Below are 18,044 nucleotides of genomic sequence, written 5' to 3' on the forward strand. Positions count from 1 at the left end.
TCAATGTGACCAAAAAGGGCTTAATTTCCAAAATATACAAACAGCACATAAAACTCAGTAACAACAACAAAACAGATGACTCAAACCCCAAAATAGGCTTAAGACCTAGTCATTTCTCCAAAGAAAACTACTAATGGCCAACAGGCACATGAAAAGATGCTGAACATTGCTAATTATTAGAGAAATTCACATCAAAACTACAATGAGATATCACCTCACACCAGTCAGAATGGCCATCATTAAAATGTCTACAAATAACAAATGCTGGAGACATTGGGCAAAGGAAACTCTCCTACACTGCTGGTGGTACTGCAAATTGGTACAACTACTATGAAAAACAGTATGGATGTTCCTTAAAAAACTAAAAGTAGAGCTACCATGTGACCCAACAATCCCATTCTTGGGCTTATCCAGAGAAAGCACTCAATTAGAATGATATATGCATCCCAATGTTCAAGCAGCATTATTTACAGTGGCCAAGACAGGGAAGCAACCTACATGTTCCTTGTCAGATAAATGGATAAAGAAGTGTTTTATATATACATATATTTTATACACACACACACTAGAATACTACTCAGCCATTAAAAAAAAGAATGAAATGATACTATTTGCAGCAACGTGCATGGACCTAGAGATTACACTAAGTAAGCAGGTTACAGAAAGATAAATACCACGTGATATTTATATGTGGAATTTAAAACATGCCACAAGTGAACTTATTTACAAAACAGAACAGACTCAGAGACATAAAAAACAAACTTATGATTACCAAGTGGAAAGCAAGAAGGAAGATACATTAGATGTTTGGGATAAGCAGATACAAACAACAACAGATAAAAACTACTACATATGAAACAAATAAAAAACAAGGTCTTCCTGTACAGCACAGGAAAACCTTTCCAAAATCCTGTAATAAACCACAATAAAAAAGAATACGAAAAGGAATATATACATATATTATACACACAACTAAAGGACTATGCTGTACATATTCAAACAAAGTATTATTATATGAATTAAGCCATTATGTAAACATAACAGAATAACAGTAGACTATACTGGAAAATACAGTACTGGTCAAGATTCAAAAATAACTGTAAATTATCCCATTAGCAGAAAAGCAATGATAAAATAATGATTAAGTAGGATAAATGTAAAAAGGTATTTAATAAACTTCATCAACCAGTCATGAAAATAACTCTTAGCAAAACTGTAAAAGAAAGCAACTTCCATGACAAAGTGAAAATAATCAAAACAGTCTGGTGTTGGCTTGGAAACAGACACGTGTATCAATGGAACAGAATAAAGCTCATCAATAAACCAGTGCATATATCATCAATAATTTACAACAAGGGAGTCAAAAATATACAATGGGGAAAGGACAGTTTCTTCACTAAGTGGTGTGGGGAAACCTGTATAGCTACGTGCAAAAGAACGAAAATGGACCCCTATCTTATTACCATACCCAAAATTCAACTCCAAATGCATGAAGGACTTGAATGTAAGACCTGAAACCATAAAACTACTATAAGAAATCATAGGCAGTAAGCTCCCTGACATCAATCTTGGTGATGAGCTTTTGGATTTGACACCAAAAGCAAAGGAAACAAAAATAAAGATAAGCAAGTGGGATTATATCAAACTAAAAACTTCTGCGCAGCAAAGGAAATTAACAAAAACATGAAAAAGTACCTTACTAAGTGGGAGAAGAGAACTGCTAATAATATATCCGAAAAGGAGCTAATATACAAAATATATTAAAAAGCTCCTACAACTCAGTAACAACAACAAAACAAAAAACCCCAATCTGATTAAAACATGAAAAGGATCAATATCACTAGTCAACAGGGAAACAGGAATCAATACCACAACAAGGTATCACCTCCCATGTGTTAGGATGGCTGTTATCAAAAAGACAAGACATAACAAGTGTTGGCAAGACATGGAGAAAAGGGAAACCTGTGACTGTTGGGTATATAAATTAGTGGAGCCACAATATAAAATCACATGGAGGTTTCCCAAAATATTAAACATAGGGCTACAATATGATCCAGCAATTCCATTCTTATTTCTCTGAAAGAAATGAAAACACTAATTTGAGAGGAGATCTGCATGCCCATCTTCACTGCAGCACTGATTGCAACAATCAAGATACAGAAACAACTGAAGTGTCCATCAAGGGATGAATGGAGGAAGAAAATCTGGTATGCATGTATATATCTGACAACACACTATTAAGTCACCAAAAAGAATGAAATTTTGCTATTTGCATCAACATGGATTGACCCTGAGGGCATTATGCTAAATGAAATAAATTAGACAAAGAGAAACATGCATGATTTCACTTACAGGTGGGAACTAAGACAAAACCAAAAACAAGCTCACAGATACAGAGAACAGACTGGTGGTTGCCAGGTGTGGGGAGGAGAAGAGGGGCCAATACTGGTGAACGCGGCCAATAGATATAAACTTCCACTTACAAAATAAATAACGTGGGGTCATGACACATACAATGTGGTCACTATAAGTAATAACACCACATAAAATATTTGGTATTACTAAGGGAGTAAAATCTTATCACAAGAAAAAAATGTGTAAATATATATAATGATGGAAGTTAACTAAACTCACTGTGGTTATCACTTCACAATATATATACAAATCAAATTATGATGTTGTTTACCAGAACCTAATATAAAGTTCTATGTCTACTATATCTCAATAAAAACAAACAAACCAAACTGCTATGCAATTTGTAAAAGGATATATTGGGATAATGTGAACATTTAGCAATAGTAGTAGTAGTAATAGTAGTAGTAGCAGTAGTAGTAGTAGTAGTAATAATGATGATGATGATGATGATGATGATGATGATGATGATGATGATGATGGTGGTGGTGATGATGATGGCAACCCAGGGCACATCCTTTGGTGATGATTGTGCTAAGGGCTTAATTCACATTATCTCACTTATAAGACAATCAATCGTAAAAAGATCTGTATCATAGGTAACTTTACAAAGAATGAAATTGTGGCTTGGAGAAGTTAAGCAATTTTCCCAAGACCGCAAGAGGCAGAGCCAGGTCTCAGACCTGTCTTGGAACCAGAACAAAAGTGCACAGACCTTCATCCTACAAGACTACGTCTTACAACTTAATCACTTCTGATTCCAGCCACTTCAAGTCTCTGAACTTCAATTTTCATTTACATATAAAACTTAGGATATGAAAACCTGCATTGCTTATCCTGAAAAGCTGTATTGAGAAAGAACGGGGTTAATGATGCTTTGAAAACTGTAATAAGATGAATAAAAACCAGGAAGACAGGCAGTGGTCACAGCGTGGTGGCAGCACCAGCCCCAGCAGCCTGGTCAGAGCATCAGCACAGGGTAGCTCTGGTCTCCACACAAGATAAAAATTGGACACTCCATTGTTCTTAGGCATCTTCCTGCTAAATAAAAATATCTAAGTGAAACTTAAATGAACTACAGCACATCCAGAATTGGCTCAGTAATAGTGTTGAGGGTTTGATGTGTGTGTTTTGTTTTGCTACATAGAAGAGGGACGCTATTATTAACTCTGAGCAACTGTCTAGTTGTGGTTCTGTAACAAAAATATACTTTGGGTCCTATTCTTGCTATTTCCGGAGTGGGTGAGGACAGGGGGGGTGGCGGGGGGTGGGCTTACTCTACCGCACAGTAACGTATGTCCGCTCTAACACCCCATCCTGATGAGTCAGCACAAGCACTTTAGGATGAGCAATGTGGGAATAAAGAGAAGGCATCCTGCACCGGGCATTAAGTTTCACAGAGTCCAGGTGCCCTAGTACAGAAATCACACACTCAGCAGTCCAAGAAAATGCAAACAGCACAAGAGAGGAACATAAAAAGACAGCAAGTTCTTGCCTTTTGTTCAGAAACAAAAGTGACAATTCTATTCTGCTTTACAGAAACCTGAAACTGTGCAGGCATGTCCTGCGGGGGGCTGCAATTACCCAGGTCACTTCAGCTGTAGTTACTCCTCCCCCTGCAGTAGAAGAACTCTAGTAAAGACTGCCATCTTTATTTCTTTACCAACATAAATTCCATTAATAGTATTGTTCAAGTTCTTTGGGAAGAAATAGACTGAAAACTGGTTTTTTACTAGACAGAAATGCAAAAAGCAAGGTGCAGAGAAAGGAAACAGAAAAATGAATCTAACATGATTGAGCATGAGTCCAGTAATGTTTAGAATCCAGACAGGAAAAAACACACTCTGAACACCATGAACCAGAAAGAAAACAAAAGGAAAGAAAGCAATTTCCTGAATCTGATTATCTAAGTGAACTAATAATGGAATAGAAAAGAACAAATCTGACTCCACCTTAGATCTGTTCCTTTGTCTTTAACCCTCTGCATTGTTTCCTAGGCTTAGTCTTGCTGGCTCTGCACCTTTTATACAACAATGTTGCCAATAGCCTGAAATGTATAGGAGAGCCTATTCTCAAGGGTCTGACCTTTAAGGATATTTAAGGATGTTTCCAATCATATAAAGATAGTAAGTTGCAACATAGAAAATAACATTTGTTTTGTTGGAGGTTTACAGAAACACCATGATCTGACCCAGGTGGACAGGTGAAAGAACACAGGATTCCAAGAACAAAGAATTCCTACACCAAGAAGTTTGCAACAACCAAGAACTCCCCCTCTTCTTAGTATAAAAGGAGCCTGAATTCTGACTTGCAGAAGATGGTTCTCCAGGACATCAGTCTACCATCTTCTGGGTCAGCCAACTATCTGAATAAAGTCACTATTTCTTGCCCCAACACCTTGTCTTCTGATTTATTGGCCTGTTGTGCAGTGAGCAGAATAAGTTTGGACTCATTAACAATAATGATATAATTAATGAGCAAATATTTAAAGAGTTTTCTCTGTAACTGGAACCAGATGCCAGCTTTCACCCCTTCTATTCAATATGTACTGAAGACACTGTCAGGATAATAATGCAGTGACAACAACAATAAAATAGGCATAAAGGTCAAATTTTAAGCAAGAAAACTGTCATTGTATGTGCATGACATTATTATATGCATGGAAAATCCACCATAATCCAAAGACACTTACAATTAGTAAGTGAATTAAAGCATGGTTACTGGATTGAGGACCAGTATAAAATCAACCAGATTTTTCTGTCTGTAAGCAAGAAACAAAGTAAAATTAACCTGCAAACAGCAGACCAGGAAATGGGTATCCACAGGAGAAAAGAATCAATAAAAGATTAACTTACACAACATTAAAAAATAACGCTTCAGGCCTTGTTGTGCCTGGTCTGCCCACTCCACAGGGGCTGTGAGGCCTCCCCAGCCAGGCTGGGTCCAGCCCGGGCTGCAGGGCACTCACTATGCACACGCCGGGCAGGAGCCCAACATCGGCCTCCCTCTGCAGCTGGCACTCGCACAACACTGGCCCTAGTCAGATGTCCAGTGCCTCTGAGCCCAGGGGCTCTGGGTAATAGAAATTTTAAAAATAAGTCTTCAAATCAGTATGAGAAAAACACAAAGAACCAACGGGAAAGTGAGCAGACAATATGAAGAAAAATAAGCCCAGGAGGCTGACAGAACTCCTGAAAGGTAACTCTCCTGATTGCAGGGCCAGGTGAGAGGACCCCAGCAGGGCCCCAGGACAAGATGCTAGGAGGCAGGACCACCAGGGAGGTGACAGAGCCCCCTGCTGTGGGGGAGGGTCGCAGGCACAGGACTTCCAGTGGGGGCTCCAGGTCTCCTGCCTCAGTCTTGGCCCCCACTGCACTGCCAAGCATAGCCCCAAGTCATCACCCCCAAGCTGGGGAGGATTCTGATTGGCCAGGTCAGAGTCATACAAAATGTGACTGTCACATGAGAGTCACACAGGACACACTATCATACTGTCACACAAGAGACAAGACTCAACTGTCATCACAGTACTTCCTAAAGAAGAAAGCTTAATTTCACCCTCCAACCAGGCAACATGTTACAAAATGTTCAAATGAATGAGTATCAGACTCACATATTTATCGACTGGGTCACCAAAGGTAGGAGAAAAAATGATCCTGTGCAGCTGAGCTGGCCCATCAGTGTGATCCCAGGGCACGGACAGGCTGATGGTTGTCTCCCCAAAGACTCACATTCCTCGGTCCACTGCATGGTCCTAAATAAATCAACACAACAGAGTTAGTAGCCTGTCTGCAAGCATGGTGGGCATGGGGGTAGTGGAAGGGGTATAAAAGAACTGTAAGCAGGTCAGAGTAACTGTACCCAAGGGGTTTCACCACTCTCTGGGGTGTTTCCCCCACTTGTGATAAAATCCGCATCTCCTACCTTTCTCTCGTGGACCCATAAACAGTAAAAAGTGTTCCATTCAGTACAAAAACAGACTTATGGACCAATGGAACAGAATAGAGAGCCCAGAAATGAACCCACAAACTTTTGGTCAATTAATCTTCAACAAAGGAGGCAAGAATATACAATGGAATAAAGAGAGTCTCTTCAGCAAATGGTGTTGAGAAAACTGGACAGCCACATGTAAAGCAATGAAGCTAGAACACTCCCTTACACCATACACAAAAATAAACTCAAATGGATCAAAGACTTAAATGTAAGACAAGATACAATAAACCTCCTAGAAGAAAATATAGGCAAAACATTATACATCTCAAAAATATTCTCCTAGGGCAGTTTACTCAAGCAATAGAAATAAAAGCAAGAATAAACAAATGGGACCTAATTAAACGTACAAGCTTCTGCAAAGCAAAGGAAACCATAAACAAAACAAGACGATAACCTACGGAATGGGAGAAAGTTTTTGCAAAAGATGAAACTGACAAAGGCTCGATCCCCAGAATATATAAGCAGCTCAATATGACTTAATAAGAAAAAGGCAAACAACCCAATCCAAAATTGGGCAAAGACCTAAACAAGCAATTCTCTAAGGAAGAAATACAAATGATCAACAGGCACATGAAAAAATGCTCATTATCACTAATTATCAGAGAAATGCAAATCAAAACTACAATGAGGTATCACCTCACAGCAGCCAGAATGGCCATCATTCAAAAGTCCACAAATGACAAATGCTGGAGAGGCTGTGGAGAAAAGGGAACCCTCCTACACTGCTGCTGGGAATGCAGTTTGGTGCAGCCACTGTGGAAAACAGGATGGAGATTCCTCAAAAGACTAGGAATACACTTACCATATGACCCAATAATCCTGCTCCTGGGCAAATATCCAGAAGGAACTCTACTTCAAAATGACACCTGCACCCCAATGTTCATAGCAGCACTATTTACAATAGCCAAGACATGGAAACAGCCTAAATGTCCATCAACAGATGACTGGATAAAGAAGATGCGGTATATTTCTACAATGGAATACTATTCAGCCATAAAACATGACAACATAACGCTATTTGCAGCAACATGGATGCTCCTGGAGAATGTCATTCTAAGTGAACTGAGCCAGAAAGAGAAAGAAAAATACCATGAGATCGCTCATATGTGGACTCCAAATAAAGAAAAAGAACATACATACAAAACAGAAACAGACTCATAAACACAGAATACAAACTTGTGGTTGCCAAAGGGGAGGGGGTTGGGAAGGGACAGACAGGGAGTTTGAAATTTGTAGATACTGACAGGCATATGCAGAATAGGTAAACAAGAGTATACTGTATAGCACAGGGAACTATATACAAGATGTTGTGGTAGCTCACAGTGAAAAAGAATGTGACAATGAATATATGTATGTTCATGTATAACTGAAAAATCGTGCTCTTCACTGGAAATTGACACTGTAAACTGACTGTAACTGAACAAAAAAATGTTTAAAAATAAAGTGCTCCATTCAGAACTATGGTTATGTGCTGATCTTTCAGGGACAGAGACTAGGTTGGAACCTAAATGTACAGACTGGGAGAGAAAGGGATTTCAACTACTCTGACCACTTCCTGTTGAATGAAACAGAGAGGCCAAGCCTTCCCATTTCAAAAGTGCCCATTTGGTGAGAAGACCCACCACAGGGCAGGAGAAGGGAAGAAACCTCCTTAACAAAGGTCCCAGATGAGAAAACGGCCCAGTGACACTCACTCAGCCCAGAGGGCCTTTAGCCTGAATGAGAACGTGGGGAACCCGGGCAGAAGTGGGTGCCAAGCCTCCTCTCACCTGCGCAAGGTGGAGGCAGCTCTCAGCACCCCTCCCTCACCACCCACCTGTCCAGCCTTCCTCACTGAGTCACAAGGGAACTGGGTGGAAAGGATTTCAGGCCCATGTGTTGGTGCCCTGGGCAGGGCTGGGATTCCCCCTCCATCCAAGTGGAGGGCAATGATGTTCCTGGAACAGGGTGTGTCTGTAATCAGCTGCTCCAAGTGCCCCGTGTGGGTGTTTCCTGGCACCACAATCTGGAAGGGAGGACCTGACAAATTCTGTCTGTCGACAACCCAAATGCTTACTGAGTCTTTTATTAGTCAGCATAATAATGTTTATAGTAAAGGGCTGAGAGTCCAGACACTGCAGAAGCCAACCTCTGTGCTACCTCGTGAGATCTGCCCAGGCCACAGCACTGGATGTAATTTACCCTCATAAATTCCCTCTCCATTAAATTTGAGCTCACACTTGACCCTTAGCAACTTCAACAACCTCCCATTTAGGTTCCTGGGGAAGGTTTTCACACACAACATCCAGGGCTTATGATAGTGACCCCAAAGCATCCCAAATGTTAGAGACATGTACACCTAAGATAACTTCTTGGGGAGAGGTTTCTCTATTAAAATAGCTACTCCAGGCAGCGGGTAAGAGCAGTGTTGTCTGAACATGTCCTGCCACAAACAGGATGCAAATCAACATTCAGACAGGCTCAACTTGTGTTTATTTTTGTTCATGGTCCCTGCTTCTTTTTATAAAGTCTTGTAAATTTACTTTCCCTCAGGTGTTCTGATACTCTTCCTACTCAAATTAGTAATTTCTGCTCTCTGTGTTATTAATCTACTTAGAAAATGGAATAGTACCAAGGTAGATTGGCAATCTGTCAAGAGCCAATGAAGGCAAACTTTCAGGTAGACTCCTAACAAAGATGTGTGTGTTATAATAAAAGCCCATACTGACAAGTCCTATTAACGATTTGCATTTACTACTGGGGATTTTTAACTCATATAGCTAAGTGCTATAACTCATATAGCATTTGAATTTTCCCCAAATTCATTTTTGTTTACAAACCCTACAATTGATACCCTTATGATTTAATTCATCAAAAGCAATCACTTAAGCATTGTACGCAGGCATGTTTGTGGCCTGCATTCTCACAGGCTGCCAAGCACAACACAAACATGAGACTAAGTTCATCAGGAAATGAGTGTGCATGTGACCCAGGGCCACATCAACTCATCTACTGCCCTGCGCCAGCAACCACAGCAGAAAGCGCTGTAAAATCTACAAAATTCTTCTGCCAGCTCTGAGATGACAACAGTACTTACAGGTTCTGGGGCCCTCGTGCCAGCCAGGGAAGCACACACACGTGGTGCTGCTGCACTGGCCAGGGGCAGGGTCCAGCCAACATCCCGGCTGTTCGGCATCGGATTGTACATTTGGACATTTCTGGCCAGTCCTCTCATCACTGAGAAAAGAAAAGCCAACACATATTTCATATGTCTACTTACACATGTCGAGCTATCACTTCCCCCAAACTTCTGCTCTGTAGTAGGAGAAATACTGACCTCCTTAAATTTTAAATTATCTACACACAAAAGCAGATGAAAACTCTCCAAATCAACATTTAGCCAAACTTAGTCAACCAGGACCTTGGGGTCTATGGAAGCTAAGTTGGTGCCAATAAAAACAGGGGAGTAAAAGTAGTAGCACTGGGTTGGCCACAAAAGGACAAGGGGCAAGAGCGAGAAACTGGAAAAGCAGCTTCAGTTTTCCAGCACAGGTCAGGAGAGAGAGACAAGAGGATTCTACCATCTCCACCTCTAAATGAGAACTGACACCACCGAGGATGACCATCTAATCCAGGCAGCTAGGTTAGCTGGTTTCAATCATTCATTTCTTTTCATTCAACAAACAGACACTGAATGTCTTCTGTGATTCAAAGAAAAGGCAAACATAGGGAGAAATCAAAGATACACTCAGTTCTCAATTAACTGCCCCAATAGGGACTTAGAAAGACATGCAAATTAAATCCATGTATTAACCCCAAACTCCAGTTTAGCCAATAACATCATTTTTGTAGACCACTAATCTTTTGCCAAAAGAAGTCATCCACACTTGCTTTCTTTTAGCCATCAGCACGTGTATTTTAAAGCCAAAAAAAATATTTAGAGGTATGCACCAAAGCCTTTAAACAATACTACAAAGAATTGTAAAACCACAATAAACTAGTCTCTCAACATATTAACAGCAAATGAAAGCACACGGGTTTTCAACGCCAAAATGCACTTCAGCAGCAGAGAAATGTGCTATCAAGCAACGTGACCAACAGATTTCAAAAACTTACACTGAAAGCCAGTGACAAAACTGCTTCACACAAATTTATCGAGCACAAAGCAAAACTCATGAACTTTTGTCAGTGACAGAGAATACTGATAACTGTATACGCATTTATAAATCCTGAACTTATCATTTCAGAAGAATGCCATTATACATTTTTTGATTTCATACACGAAGATATTAACAACTGATGGGAGTTGGTAGGTAAACTATGGGCAATTGTTACATTTTTCTTCCATCATTATGAATTTCCCAAATTTTCTTTAACAGGCTTATATGGCCTTTATACTAAAAAGCAAAATGCATCATGAAAAAGCTAAATTTGTCGGCCTTCTTACTTCCATGTCCTTCTCTTGTCTGGTGTATGCCCTCCATCGCCCTCAGGATAAACGGGAACCACTGTAACAGTGTATGGGGCATCCGGCTGCAGATTCCTAAGAACAGCATAATTCGTGTTCCCAGGGATTGGCACCTAAGGATTTTAATAAAATGAAAGGACTTGATTTGAAAAACTTGTACAAGACATAATACTTCAAACAATAAAATACTCAAAACATTTTAACCCAAGACCAAGTCAAGAAGGAGGTTCTATAATATTGGGACCTAAGGACATGCCACCATACAAATTGTTATAAGAGTTGATGAACACTTCTCTGCACATGCCCTCACACCTTCTTGAAAAGTCCCTGGAATGATTCAATCCTCCAGCCCCAATCCCCCAGAAGCTTCCATCGCCCAGGCTCTAAGGCCCCAACCGACTAACCTCTGTCAAGTTCTACTGAAGGAACATGAATGAATTCCTTCAGCACTGTGGTGAATTGGTTAACTCTTGATCTCCACTTTGCAAGCTACAGCTGAAACTAACATGCACTTTTCCCTACAGGAAATAATGACCAGTTTCTTGGCAGATCACCTGCTGTTGGTGCACAGAAGAGCTTGTAGTGATCAGGATTTCCCTCCACGTGGTCCCAGCGAACGTTCAAAGTGCTGGTGGCAGGGTCATGCACTCTGTAGTTCCTCACGGTACTCAAAGGTTCTGAAAGGCACAGAAAGCACATCACGTGTGATCTGACAACCCAGCACACATGAAGCCCAGGTTTACTGAGGGGTCCCAGGAACCCTAGAACACAGCAGGACCCCTGTAGTAGGCACCCCACAAATACCTGCTAAAGTAGTGAATAAAGGAAAAAAGGTCTGTGATCATCTGGGTCATGTCTCATCCCTTCACAAGGTATTTTGGCCCCAGAGCATAGTTTGTTTTTTTGTCTGTGTTATCCCAGAAAGTAATAAACACCTTTCTCCAAGACCAGAGACAGGTAAGTCCAGTAAGGATATTAAAAACAATTAAGATCTTGGGGGGAGGGTATAGTTCAGGGGTAGAGGGTGTACTTAAAATGCACGAAGTCTTTGGTTCAATTCCCAGTACCTCCATTAAAAAATAAAATCTTACTACTACCCTCTCATAAGACAAAACAAACAAAAACAATGAAAAGCATTACTAACATGCATTTTAAAAGCTTAGCAAAACCCTGTGTCATCCCAGTGTTTACAGTGGAAGACATGATTCCATCCCCATGATGATTACTAAAAAAGCCACAGGAATCCAGGTTCACTTACTGGTCTTGCATCTTCCCATCATCAGACCTCCATCCGCATCAGGACACAGGGAGGACAGGGTGATGGTGTAAGGAGTATCAGGCTTCAGCTTCTGCAGGACCGCACTGTTCTGTTGTCCGCTTATCCTTGTCTGGAGAAAAACAGGGTAAGTGTCAGCTTTGCTCTCTCCACCTCACTTGTCTGTTAGAAAAAGCTCTTTCTACGGGGGAGTTGTTTGAGACCTTTGCCAAGATCTGGAAACATGTCCCGCTGTGAAACTGTAAAATATATCTTAGGGTATCATTTTACATGTAAACTATGTACCTGAAATCATAAAAAGGATTTTTGAAAATATATTTCAACTGGCAAGGCAAGTAGCCAGGACTGCAGAATTTTATCCAAAACACATCTCACAGATCTCTTCTCCAAAAAGGCATTAGTCCTAAGTGAGCTGCAAAGTAACTTGAAGACAGCGAAGAGCTGCATGATAGTACAGGCCATTTGGTATTATTCCCACCTTTTTACAAATGGTTTTTATTTGCTTTAGAAGCACATTAAAGTGATTCAGTAAAAGATCTAAAGCTTTTTGGTTTCCCCCTCCAAAACTGACCCTCGACCAGCATTAGCTGTGCGGACTGTGTGACAGGACCCCCTGTGGGGCCACACTCAGTGCAGAACTGCGCTGACTCCAGCCTGCTGGTATGAAGCATTTTCAATATCCTCGGATTAGAGTTTGAAGGTTTTTGTTTGTTTTAATTCACTGCTTAAGGCCATCTAGCTAACTTGTTGAAAGAAAACTTAGATACTTTGTTAACAGCCTACTGAATTCAGATGTTTATGCCATAGGAAATAAAATCACCTGAAAATGGCAGGCTGCCTACAGCGGGTGCACACGCGGAGGGCTGGATGCACTAGCACAGTCCAGAGGTTTCCCACTGAGAACCGTCCACTCGAGCAGCCTGAGTTTCAGAGAAAACCTCAGTGAATCACTGAACTCATCCTCACGACGAGTGAGGATAATTTGGACAAACTTAATAAATTTTGAAATTTGAGATTTGCAAATGTTAAAACTAGATAAAAAACAAATCTGTTGTGTATAGCACAAGGAACTATACTCAATACCTTGTAATAACCTTTAATGAAAGAGTATAAAAATGAATATATGTGTGTGTGTATATATGTGTGTTTATATATTATATATGAATGACTGGGACATTATGCTGTACACCAGAAATTGACACATTGTAACTGACTGTACTTCAATTAAAAAAAAAAACTAGAAAAAATTAGTATGTGAGGTTATGAGAGCAAAGCATCGATATATTTGTTACTTAACAAATCTGAGAGCATCCACTTAGCAGAAGTAGCCTCACGAGGAAGCAGAAGGGCGTGCGCCTACTTCTCCCATCCAACTCTCCAAAATCATTCCAGCGCCAGGGGGTTGTCACTTTGATTATTCCTTGGACTAGCAGTAAAAAGCAAATATGCCCAAGAATAACAAATCTTAAAGGATTGTCACCTAACGTACTACACAGAATAAGTTTATGAGATGCCATCTAATTACAATAAACAGCTGAGAGACAGTTAAGAGAGACACAGGGCCACAGTTGGAGGGTCAGTATCACCAACAACAGAAATGCTGAGGACAAGCTTTGCCTAAATATGGCCTGACACAGACAAAAGTTCTGTTTCTGCTATTAAAATATCAATCCATCAAATGTGTCTTCTTTTATATAAAAGCCAGCTGATCACTGTTGGTCTTTAGTTTATTACTGATAACCTGTAAGACAGATCCTCAATCCAAGTATATCATACTACCTAAGTCTAGTTCCATGGAAACTGCAACAGGGCAACTCACAAGTCACACTGGGGACAGAAGGGGCGCTGATTCAGCTAAACCACTTACTGTGCAGTAGAGAGACCTGTAACCACTGCCAGCATCCACCTCTGCTAATATTCAAGCATGGTAACAGGTATGAACATTTGGTGGAGCTCAGCAAGTCAAATGATTAAAAGTGAGTAACTCATCACTCTCTCAGGCTAATTGAGAAAATATGACCAAAAAAATTGACAAATTGCTGGCCCTCATCAACAGAGGCATTTGGAATAAATCAGAAAGCATCACCCTGTCTGTGTAAAATCCTGGTGCTTCCTGACCCCAGGGGAACAGGTGTGGTTCTAATCACACGTCTCATAAAGGCAAAGCTGGAGAAGGTTCAAGGACACACAACTAAAGCAAGCAAGGTAAAGTGGACAAGGGCTCTCTGTTAAATGGGGTGGGCTGGGAAAACAAAGGAGACAAGCTTCCAAAGGTGGAGTAAACATGTCAAACAGAAGATCCGGGAGCCAAGGGAATGCCTTACCAAGTCCAATAATAAGACACTGACCTCTGGGTTCTGCCTATTCTGGCTTTCTGGGAAAACACTGAATACTCTGCAAAGCACACCCTAGACCTAGAATAAAGGGAACTGTGAAGGAGGGACAGTGGCTGAGAGTGCCTGAGAATGGCGTGCGCATGCCCACAGTCACAGTCTGAGTGGTCTCCGAGGACACCCCTGCACTTCAGTCCCACGGACCCTGGTCTCACCCGCCTGTCTACGCGGCATCCGTCTTAGCAGTACCAGACACGCTGTAGGATGACCTCAGACCTGGTGTCTTTCGCCCTCCCCCGAGGCTGCACTCCAGTGTTCTCCTGGGGCAAGGCCAGGCATGGGTTGTCCCCTGGGGCCTCAGAACAAGACTGGGTAGGTCTGCCCAACCCAGCGCCACCCCCACCCCGGTGCCCTGCACACCTCAGGGTGGAAGAGAGCAGCCCGTGGACACTCAACCTGTTACAGCAAGGCCGGGACGGAGTGTGGAGAGGCTCCCGCAGGACCTGCCACGGGGGCTCCAACCTTCCCTCAGGACGGAGGCTGGTCCGTGTCCTTCCGGTGGATTCTGCGGTACTAGCATTAGCTGGAGTTTCTAGGAGTTGTGAGGAGAGAATCCTGATGGACAGACATGTGAATCCATCAGATGATAACCATGTGATTGATGGATCAAAGGGGGACTCGCAACACTGGGTTCAGCGGGTGCTTCTGTCCTATTTACTTTACAGTATCTTTGAAATCTTTACCAGACAGATGATGCATAAAGGTTCCTTTAAGACATTAAATTACACAAGTGTTACATGCCCTAAGCAATTTATAAATCCAGAACAGCCACGTACTAAACACTGTTGGTAAATAAACAAATAGCCACCCACTCCTGATTTCTAAGAGGAGTGAGCTTGGTCCCCAGGGCTGGGCCTCCTCCTCATGGCCTCGGGGCACCAGACACAGCTTGGCCCAAAGATGCCTTAAGATTAATCTAAACCCCAACGATGGTCCCATCCTTCCTGCTACACCTGGTCCAGCATGATGGGGCAGGAGGGAAACACTCCTGAGGAACCTCCAGGTGAGGTGTCTTCACTCCAAAAACAATACCAGGAGGGCTTCACAGAAACAGCCCATCACAAACCCCTTCTGCTTCTTCCCTGCCTCCCTTGAGGCCTTGAGGCCAGTGCGCACGGGACAGAGGCCAAGGGAGCTGGACCAGAAGAGCCCACGTGGCCCCCAGCTCGCCCTACTCTGGGCTGGATGAGGGTGACAGTGGCAAAGCCACCAGGCAGGAAGAGCCTGGTTACAGAACGACCCCTCAAGGGACCAAGAAGACCTCCCAACTTGACCTGAGCTGAGGACAACTTGTGCTCTGTTTCCGCACACATGCTCCAGAGGGTCTGATATGGCAGCTTGGGGACCTCAGGGAGGGACAAGTCCCCGTTCCACCAGTTGTCACAACTTAGAGTGATGGCTTTGAATGGTGATGGCCCTCTGCAATGTGGGGGGTCAAGCCACCACTGCGAGGGCCGCAGAGCAGGGAGGCGAGGAGAACTGGGGTTCTCGCATATTCTGCCCCAGCCTCACTAGGAGTTAACAGACAGTCCTGGTGAGGCCACTTTGTCTGGGACTTTCTGTGACCTGAGGCCAAACATTCTGATGCAAATAGAAAAAAAGGAAAAAGAAACCAAACCACCTCCAGGCTCGGCACCCCTGGATAAGGAGTGTTGGTACTTTGATTCTGTCCACTTGCTGAGCAAGCACTGCACCTGGGTCCCCGGGCCGGCACCCTGCCCTGACCCAGACACAGCACACTGCAGCCAGGGGCCCTGGGGACAACAGCTACAGATCCAGCTGGGCAAGACCCCACGCAGGACTGCCCCTCCTCCTGGTCTGGCCCCTCTTCCAAGGGGCTGGCCTCACAGGGGTGGTGCCACGAACAAGCCAGTGCACATGCCACACTCCACAGGGCACGTGACACGGAGTAAGAGCTCAGGAGATGCCAGTCACACCAGCAGAACTGGGGACCAGACACCCACATGTAAGCAGTAAATCCTGTAATACACTGGCCAGCAACTGGGAGGTAGGGAGGTAGGGGAGTGATGGAGTCCACTCACTGAGGAAGTGCCACATGGGGAGTGACCCTCAATGTCTGGGGAGCACACGTGGGCTGGTGAGGCCCATGCAAAGGCCTGACACCAGGCCTCCCAGGTGGCAGCTCAGGGAATGGCCCAGAGAGAGGCCCCCCACCCCAGCAAGGTGCAGATGCCACTGGATGAACAGCCCCTCACTCCGTGGCCCCGGGGGTCCTCCCAGACTGCCCTCTGCTCAGCAGCTTCAGGGAAAGGGGACCACACTGTGCATCCTATTTTACAACCTGCTTCCTCCACTTTGTGTAATAGGAACACCTTTCTGTAGCATCAAATACTGCACTTTCGTCTTTGTAATGGATGTGTATCTTTTTTCAAACTGCTGTATCATAATGAACTTGTCCAATCTCAGTCATTGCTAGCTCCCAATATTTTACTGTGAAACAAAATTGGAGTGAACATCTGTTTAGCTAATTTTCTGTAAATTCATGATTATTTCCTCAGGATACATTCCCAGAAGTGAAATTGCTGGGACTAGTTATATGCAAAAGGTTTTTTTTTTTTAACTGAGTGCCTGCCATGACTCTTAATAAAGTATCACTAGAGAACAAGCCAGTGGATGAACTGAAGACTCAGAGGTGCCGTCTGGTTGCTTTATAAAGCTGTAGAACCCCTGCTGCCCTGGGTACTGGTTTCCTTTCCAGACTGGCCACCCCGCCCCACCCTCAGAGGCTGTGCAGTGATGGCCCTACATCCTTCAGATTTACTTCCTAAACTTCCCTCAAAGGGAGGTACCATTCTTGGCTACAAAGAAATGCCACTCCTGAGCGAGGGGTGGGGTCCTGACTTCCTGAGCCCACTAGGACCCACCCTCAAGCAAAGACTGGGCTCACCACAGCCAGATCCTAAAAGTGGGCCAGGCCGGCTCTCCAGAGAAATCCCCATGCAGCTGTCCTGGGAGGCCGGATGGCACAGGTCACAGAAGCTGTCCTAATCGGACCGGTGAGCTCAACTCCTTGGAGACCCTCCAAGGAAGACGGAGCCTTCAAGAACACACACAGTCCACCCCAGCATGGAAACCATCAGCGCCAAATCCGGAGACGTGGTCCCTGAGAGCCACCCAACTGAAGCTCCTTGTGGGAAGTGTGGGAACAGCCAGAAACGGGCATCCCCCTGATGGGGGGCTGAGAGTGGGGGACCCCTCGAGGGGCTGCCTGACTGACTCTCTTATCACAGGTCAGGCCAGTGCACAGACCACACAGAAAAAAGAAGAGCTGGCTTGCACGTGGACTCCCACTGCCTTTCCCAGGAGAGCAACACCGACTCAAACCTGTTGTTTGTAGCTGGTGTTAAGCCCTGGAAGGGACTCGTGCAGTAAATGTAACCGCCCTTCTGACAGCAGGTGCAGGAGTTAAAGAGGAGTCTGCACCCCCACATCCCCACCATCCACCCGAGGCCCACAGCTTAGCTCCCAGAAACCAGTGCATTTGTCGTGAATAAACATAAAG

General features: G+C 43.4%; 1 protein-coding gene across 2 annotated transcripts in view; it reads right to left on the bottom strand.

The window, feature by feature from the left end:
* The window catches only part of LOC105075563 (collagen alpha-1(XII) chain-like), a 41,620-nt gene that overhangs the window by 18,952 nt on the left and 4,624 nt on the right, over positions 1-18,044 (bottom strand). The window contains exons 2-8 of one of the 2 annotated variants that reach the window (XM_074376318.1): positions 14,882-15,076; positions 12,949-13,048; positions 12,111-12,240; positions 11,407-11,529; positions 10,832-10,965; positions 9,482-9,621; positions 6,026-6,166 (exon numbers count right to left, since the gene is read on the bottom strand). In XM_074376318.1, coding sequence (XP_074232419.1) covers positions 6,026-6,166; positions 9,482-9,600 — 260 coding nt within the window. In that variant the 5' untranslated portion in view covers positions 9,601-9,621; positions 10,832-10,965; positions 11,407-11,529; ... (1 more) ...; positions 12,949-13,048; positions 14,882-15,076. The remainder of the gene's footprint in view (positions 1-6,025; positions 6,167-9,481; positions 9,622-10,831; positions 10,966-11,406; positions 11,530-12,110; positions 12,241-12,948; positions 13,049-14,881; positions 15,077-18,044) is intronic. The other variant, XM_074376319.1, reaches the window with a different exon arrangement.

Source organism: Camelus bactrianus, chromosome 13, assembly GCF_048773025.1.
Source record: "Camelus bactrianus isolate YW-2024 breed Bactrian camel chromosome 13, ASM4877302v1, whole genome shotgun sequence".
NCBI classification, from domain to species: Eukaryota; Metazoa; Chordata; class Mammalia; order Artiodactyla; family Camelidae; genus Camelus; species Camelus bactrianus.